At 35.8% G+C, this 7,686-nt stretch overlaps 1 protein-coding gene across 1 annotated transcript; it reads right to left on the reverse strand.

Annotated features, from left to right (window-relative positions):
- Positions 1-492: 492 nt before the first annotated feature.
- LOC132277080 (protein PLASTID MOVEMENT IMPAIRED 1-RELATED 1) lies at positions 493-5,012 on the reverse strand. Its single transcript, XM_059778807.1, has 3 exons — positions 4,740-5,012; positions 2,158-4,472; positions 493-2,058 (listed from the first exon to the last, which is right to left on the reverse strand). Exons 2-3 carry the CDS (start codon positions 4,455-4,457, stop codon positions 909-911), a joined length of 3,450 nt encoding a protein of 1,149 aa, XP_059634790.1. The 5' UTR covers positions 4,458-4,472; positions 4,740-5,012; the 3' UTR covers positions 493-908.
- Positions 5,013-7,686: the final 2,674 nt, after the last annotated feature.

Genomic DNA, 7,686 nt, shown 5'->3' on the forward strand with positions numbered 1-7,686 from the left:
CGTGTAGAATAAAATCCCCTACACTATCAATTTGGTGCACATATCCCCTTGTTAGCATAAAAAGAGTAGAATACCCCCTTGTCAATAAAATAAAATAATGTAAAAAAATTCAGACAATGTAAAATTACCATTTTAGACAATTCGGGAAAATGCCAATCAAGAATTGTGTAGTCAAGGTATGTCCAGTTCAGTGCAGAAAATATTGATATTATCAGATGACTGGCAAACCCACGTTAACAAAAGAAATTTGCGACTACTATGAGACTTCTTTTTCCATAGAAGTAGCAAATTACATATTGCCTCAACAAGGCAACATATATATATATATATATATATATATATATATATTTAAAAAATATAATAAAAAAAAGGGGACAAAGAAAATAACCACGTAGAAGCTGTAGTTGGCAAAAGTTCCCTTCACTTTAAACCTAAAAAATCAACAAAACAAGAGATACAAACAGATATGGCTAGGAAATCTTTAGAACATCATTTGCAACAAAACCACCATTATTTTATTCATGCATGAGATTATAAAACAATGTTACTTCGGAATAACAGAAAAGACATCCCCGCAAGCATGCTGACAAACATATGCACTTACAAGTGAGCACAATAAAAATAAATAAAAACCATTTGCCATTTACCCTTTACTGCACAAACATATAACAGATGACAATGTTCAGTGAATTACAAATGAATCTTCAGAGGCAGAACTTGTTAATCCTGTCTGGCCTCATGAAGAAATCCTGTGTGGTTTCTATTCAAACCCATCTCTTAGTAAGTTCAGTCTTGCTGTGTTTCAAATACTCGAACCAGTTCCAAGCAGATTCCAATATGATAACCACTGTTTACTATGAGATGGAAGATCACTTTCTGAAGCCTTTCCTTTGAATGACATGCTCTGCTCAGTGCAACCTGATTTTCTCATTTGGGAAGATAACGTTTGGGTTTCGAATATGTGGGTTTAGTGCAGCCAATTCCTTCCATTTAGCACCTGTGCCATGAACACGAGAAGAGATGCTCCACAAGGTATCACCAGGCTGTACTGTAGTTGTAGCTGGGGTAGAAGATTTGGCAACAGCCTTAGACTTCATAAATGGATTTTTATTGCTCTTTCCCATTCCGTTGGCAAGCAACCAACGGGAACCAGACTGTTGTTGAGCAGTGGATCCCCAAAGCTTCTTCTTTTCAGGCCCAGCCTTCAGACCTGCAACATGGACTTCAGTGATTTTGAACTGAGGAACACTATCTTCTTCTTGAATTTTCTCTTCTTTGCTCTCCTCCTTTTTGGCAGGCTCAGACTCGTCATCCTCTTCATTATTTCTCCTTACCTCTGAAACTGTGCTGTATATTTTTGGTTTTGGTGGGACAAACACTCTCTCTACTTGAATAAGAGCAAGCATTGGTGTGCCAACTGGCTCATAGTTTCGTAAAGGATCACGCAGCTGTACCATAAGTGCAACTGTGAAATTGTTCCCCAACAAACCGCACTTCCTACTTGAACCTTTGCCCCGTTTTTTCTCCCCTTTAGACCTTCCATGAATCAAGTCTGTGCTAGTAGCATGATGGGCAGCAAGTATTTTAGAAGTCCTCTCGCTGATTTGATCTTCATCATCAACTTCACCAGAATCCAGCTTCATCCATTCATCCAATGTTAGTGATAGGCCCATTAATCCATCAACATCGTCCCCACTGTCTTTGATGTCCAAAAGTTGCAACCCACCAGCTCCCTCCAAACCTAACGATCCACCTAAGTTTACCCTCTTCCCTTCAAGGGCAGAGAATTCACCAATAGACTGTGGACTGATGTTTGAAGGTGCGTCCTCATCTGACATGCCAGATTGTATTCTCAACCCTTCCATTGAGAGGGCTTCAATCTTATCCATCGCTAACGGAGCAAGATCTTCAAGAGACACATATTCTGAATCCATCTCGCCTGCAATTGAACTTGAGTCAAACTTACTTGATCTGGATCCAGGTGATTTTCCTTTGACTTTCTTTCGGCCACTAGATACATTCTTATCAATCTCTGATTCACCCTGTAACAAAACTTGTCTGCAACAAGAGAAAAGTAATTATCATTAGAACATCCAGAACACTTGAGGAAAAGTAGTTCAAACTCTAAATGGGAATACTTAAAACTAAATTACAAACCTTTCTGGCCCCTCCAAACTTGTTGTAGCTTCCCCCGCTGCTTGGAGTATTGTCTTCCCAGTAATATCTTCCAAAGGCATTAACTTATTTGCCTGCATCGATAGTTTTTCAATTCCGACTGAAGCCAAACGCTGCAATATCTCCATTATACCAGAACCCATTTCTGCGGGCACAACAACTGGACTGGAAACTTGCATAATCAAGCTACCACCACTTTTAGCATTCCTGAAAAGAGCAGGATTCATAGACCGCAAAAATCCTCCATTCTCAGTCTGAACATATGGACCAAAGCCTTCTCCAAGGGGAGGCAACTGGAGAGGCTCTTCAGGAGGGAGATCAATTGGACTCCCAAACCCACCAGAGCCACTAGGTGGAGAACTCTGAAAAGCCTTTTCATTCAAGCCCCACTCACGCATTAAAGTTTCATTCTCCAAGTCTTCAAGCACTGAGGCATAAGTTTTGCTCTTTGCTGCCTGAGTTGCTATGTTATGCTTCTCCTCGGCAGCTTGAACCGCTAATGACATATCAAAATCTTCTGGAAAGGTCTCCAACCCAGAGCCAATTGGAGCTTCGTCACCAAATTTGGCCAGCTCCCCATCTTCGATATCAAAATTAAATAAGGAACACCCACTAGCGAGGGTATCTTTCTCAAATTGTCTCAGTAGACGCTCTCTTGGGGACTCGGGCTCACTTTCAGAACTCAAGCCCAATGGACTATGCTCTATCCCCAGCATGTCTAAGAATTCACAAGCCACAGATTCTGTAACAGCATCCAAGCTTAGTGACTTTCCTTTCCTTCTTTCTCTATAACTTGATTTTACCTCAGCATTATTATCTGGAGATGGAATTTCACTTTCTTCTTGAGAATCCAATCCTTCCATCACCAAGTCTGACACACTATTTAAAGTGGACTCAATATTTTTCATGAGTAAATCTTGGGTTAATAAGGCCTCCTCTTTGGAAATGGCATCTAATATAAGCTCATCTTTATGACTTCCAAGTTCCTCAACCTGTGGATGAAGCTTGGTATCCTCTTCAAGGGCTATCCCAGAAGCACTGTCAATCCCTGAAAGATCAAAGCTGTCTACTGCTGAACCTTCAGCAGTATTTAATGAGCCATCTTTTAATTTCACTTGTTCCTGTGAGGACAACTCTATCCCATGCTCTGTGACAGAAAATTCACCATCTTCGCACTCATTTTCGACATTTTCAACATTTTCTTTACCAGTATCAAAAGACAAGTAGGAATTTGGTTTCAAAGGCTCTAGAGGTTCAGAGAATACATCAAGTTCGGGCTTATAATCAACTGAAACATCTAATTTCTCTTCATCAAATTTCTGACACAGCATATTTTCCGTACTGGAAAGTTCTGACCTTGATATTGGCAAAACCTCATGAAGGTCCTTTATATCTTCTGGACGAGATGAAATACGCGACCTAGAAGGAAGGCCTCCACCACGCTGTATTATGCCTTTACCATCACTCTGATTAAATTTCATCACAGGTTTCACCGTACTTGTATTACTTCGCTTCAAGCTCAAGACCTCTGGAACGTTTTTGTTAGCAGTCGGTGCTAAAGAATTGTTTCCGATTACTAAATATCCAAAACTGACATTCATAGTTGCGCCCTTAGCCTTTCCTGATAACTTGAAACTAGTTGTCCACTTCCCTGAGCTCTTCTCATCCTCTAGTTCCTCCAACGTAAGAGGAAGCAGCCTTGTGAGATCAACCCGATGCTTTCCCAAATCAAATTGAGGAGCATTAAGAATTGCCGCGTATAACAAGAAATGCTTTGCCTCATACTTTGCTGAATGGTGGGGGCCATTCCTACTACCATAAACCGAGCAAGTATTTGTCAATTGTTCTTCAAATTCAGCTATTCCTTGAAAGACCCTAGCTGAGCGAGTCACCAACTCGCCATCTCTTCTCTTCCAATGCACACAAAGACTGAGGTCATCAAAATAAGAAGGCAATCCTTCAATTGAATGGACCTGGAGAGAGAAACAACAATTGAACCTACGGTGTCGAACATGGGTAAAAGCCTTTAAGGCCTTCCAACTCCAAATGGATTTCTTGTCCTTGTGTAATGGATCCCCATTACCATCCTTGGGCTTAAATTTAGGTTCAAGCAAAGAAGTTCTTCCAGTAGACTTAGATCGATTATGCACTGAAGAAGTTGAACTCTTTGCCCGTGTTTTGTCAAGATATAGGGCTTTGCTTATAGCTTCAATATCATGTAACAGTTTCCCACTACCTGAATCTTCACCAACTCTTTTCCCAGCTTCAACTCTCGACAACATTATCTTCTCATAAAACTAACATATTATATATACGACAGATAAAGAAGAAAAAAAAAAAAAAATCAGATTATACAGAACCTATGCTCATAAATTAATCAAAGGATTTCTTGCGGACAATTCAAATCTTGGGCAATTTTCCTTTAGCTTATATATATGCAAAAATTATAAAGACTTCTCGTGTTAAAACAATGGTACTTGAAATCTACATAACCTGAATAAATATGAAAATTAACCAACAATCATTTCTAATTTAGTAAACCATTATGTTGACACGAGACTTACCAGGACTAGTTCCAATCGTGAGAGAAATCCCAAAGCCCTAGTTTACTGCATCGACTTCGCCGTCTTTTTCCAGGAAAATTGACTTCAAATTGAAAACATATATCCGCACACACAAACACACATATATGTGTGTGCATCAAAAATGATACAGAGACGAAAGGGTGTGCTCTTGCGGGAAGAATTACGGTATTTGAGCCGAGCTTTTCTCGTCTAAATCCCCACCCCTCTCTCTCTCTCTCTCTCTCTCTTAGCGTGACCATTCCTCATTTCAAAGTTCAAATCGAAAATATTAAAAGAATATTCTACAGTATTGTCATTGGTGACCCTTAATTTAGCAGAATTCACTTTCCTATCTCTATGTTTTTTGTATTTATTTCCTTGAGGCCACTTCAAAACAAAACAAAAATAAAAATCTCTAGACCAGTGCATGTGAGACTGGAGGACTACACGTGCGCCGGTGAATTATGGGAGTACTTTACAAAGTTGGAAGCCACCATCATTTTATATATATATATATATTTTGCAATACTCAATAGTGTTTAGAAGATAAAGGACAGCCTTGGTTTGTAATTCAAAACCAATTCTCATAAACTCAACTCAGAAAACAAATAACAGTTTTCAAAAAACTATAAAAGACTATTGTGTAAAAATAAGTCTTTTTATAATTGAGTTTGCATAAAATAGTTTTAAAAAAATTGAACTAAACACAAATTTTTGTACAGTTTTTTATTTTTTGAAAACAGAAAATTGTTTTCATAATTACAAACCAAGCAAATTCATAATTTTTTTTTAATTATCATTTTTATTTATTTATATTTTTATGAAAATGAGAAGATTTAGAATCACATGCAAAAATTATGAGGAGGAATGTTAGATGGAGGGGTATTCGGGTAAATCACTGCATAATTTGTCAAGTACCCTTTTTTTTTTCTTTTTCTTTTTCTTCAATTAGAATAGAAAGGAATCAAATGAGTATAATTTTTTTTTTCTAAGAAGAAATTCACACACCCATATAAGTTTCTATAAAAATTTGAGTTCTTGGCTCCGTTTGTTTGGACGAAAAATATTTTTTTTTATTTTTTGGTGTTAAGTTGTCGTAAAATATTTATGAAAAAAAATATTAAAATTTACCAAAAATTATTTATTTATAAATTTTTGATAAGTTATTTTACATATCCGACTCTATGAATTAGATCTTAACTTTAATCTAGACCTTTGTCAAACACCAACAAAATAAAAATAAAAAGATATTTTATCTGAAACAAACCAGCCCTAATGTTTTCCTCACTCAACTTTGTGTGTGAATGCGACTTTGTCTGTGGGTGTATTTACACCTCACCATGGGCCGGTACCAACTTTTTGTTTCGCCAGTTTATTAATATATGAGAAAAAATGGTGTGAGGATAATGAATAAGACACACTCATTTTATTCACCAAATAAGACAAATTTTTTTTTTTTATCCCAACAAAAAGAATTCATATAACTCATTTGAGTAGACTTGAACCTTCTATTTTTTTTTTAATAGGTCGGAAACCTTGGTAGGCTTTAAGTATTATTTATTAGTTAAAGAGAATTATATTCAAAGACTCATTATTGTGTCAAAATAATGTTATTAAGAAAGCTCTACATATTTAATAACTGAATTACAAGATATATTAAATAATGGTTGGACTTTAGTATCTAGTCTCTTGCAATAACAAGGACAGAGGAGAAATACCATTTATAATATTAATTTTTTAGAAGCATATTCCCATCAAGGAGAGCTCTCTCTCTCTCTCTCACTCCCTATGTGTGTTCACTGTTCATGACGAGATGGAACTTTCCTCTTTTTTCTTTCTTTTAATTGAAAAAAAAAATGAATACGAAAAATCACAAGAAGCATAAATTAGTGTAAAAAAGAAATTACAGTGACTTAAAGAGTATTATTGCATAAAATATTATTGAAGGTTTGGATAAGCAAAAGATGGTGCAAAAAAACCATTTCCTTTCTAAAAGTTCATCCAATTTTTTATGATGGTCTTCTGAATATAATTATTATTTTTTTTATAAGTCAAAAAGTGTTAAAAATTAAATTATTAAAAGCACAAAGTCGAAGCCTAACATTTCAAAATTCACCAAATATACTAACCCATTGGCCTCTGCAATTCGATAGCTCTGTATTTATCACATTAGTTGCATTCTTTATGAATTTTTTTTTATTTTTTATTTTTTTTGTAAATTTGTACCGTTATTGTGCATCAAGAAAGATTAGACTATTTATTATCGTGTTATTGTCTGAAAATTAGTTCATTAAATGAATGAGATATAATCTAAAATAAGAAAAAAAAAAAAAAAAAAAAAAAAAAAAAAAAAAAAAGCGGTAGTGAACAAGCAAAAATAAAACTTCTTGTCTCACAAAAATAATATATATATATATATATATATATATATACACATCACCATCCAAAAAATGGGCCCATCTCCCTTGGAATCACAGTAATCACATGGGATGGGTTTTGAGAAGAGAGCTTTTTGAATGTGTGCTTAGGAATTTGGAAGCTTCTGAATTGGGTCGTTTATATTCGGCTGTGTCGCTGCCCAAATATGGCCCACTCCAAATATTCAAAATGACGCGCCAACCTCGTGGACCAAAAAGAGGGAGAGCGTCACAATACAAAATTTTGAATGTACAAACTTTGTCTAGTACTCGAAACTCCAAAGTCCAAACCTTGCTTCCATTATAAATTTATAGAATATACTTTGTGTACAAAATATACTTTGATGTCGTCTATGACCATAATTATTATAATATAAACGAATAGATCAAATTGCAAGTTCAACCTTGTATTCCTGGAAAATAGCAACTTCTCTCTCAATTATTTTGTAACCAGAATGAATTACCTGCAAAACTGACAAGATATTTACCAAACTACCTTTTTCCTGACATGTGTCATGAACCATTAATTT

The sequence above is a fragment of the Cornus florida genome, unplaced genomic scaffold (assembly GCF_030987335.1).
Source record: "Cornus florida cultivar Cherokee Brave unplaced genomic scaffold, ASM3098733v1 CherokeeBrave_3.0.0_Hap2_Chr10, whole genome shotgun sequence".
Lineage (NCBI taxonomy): Eukaryota > Viridiplantae > Streptophyta > Magnoliopsida > Cornales > Cornaceae > Cornus > Cornus florida.

Excerpts from the sequence above, each read along its gene's own strand:
- LOC132277080 (XM_059778807.1), bottom strand. The coding sequence starts at position 4,457 with ATGTTGTCGAGAGTTGAAGCTGGGAAAAGAGTTGGTGAAGATTCAGGT. Across the intron at positions 2,059-2,157 it reads AGTTTGGAGGGGCCAGAAAG|ACAAGTTTTGTTACAGGGTG; the intron begins GTTTGTAATTTA and ends CTCTTGTTGCAG.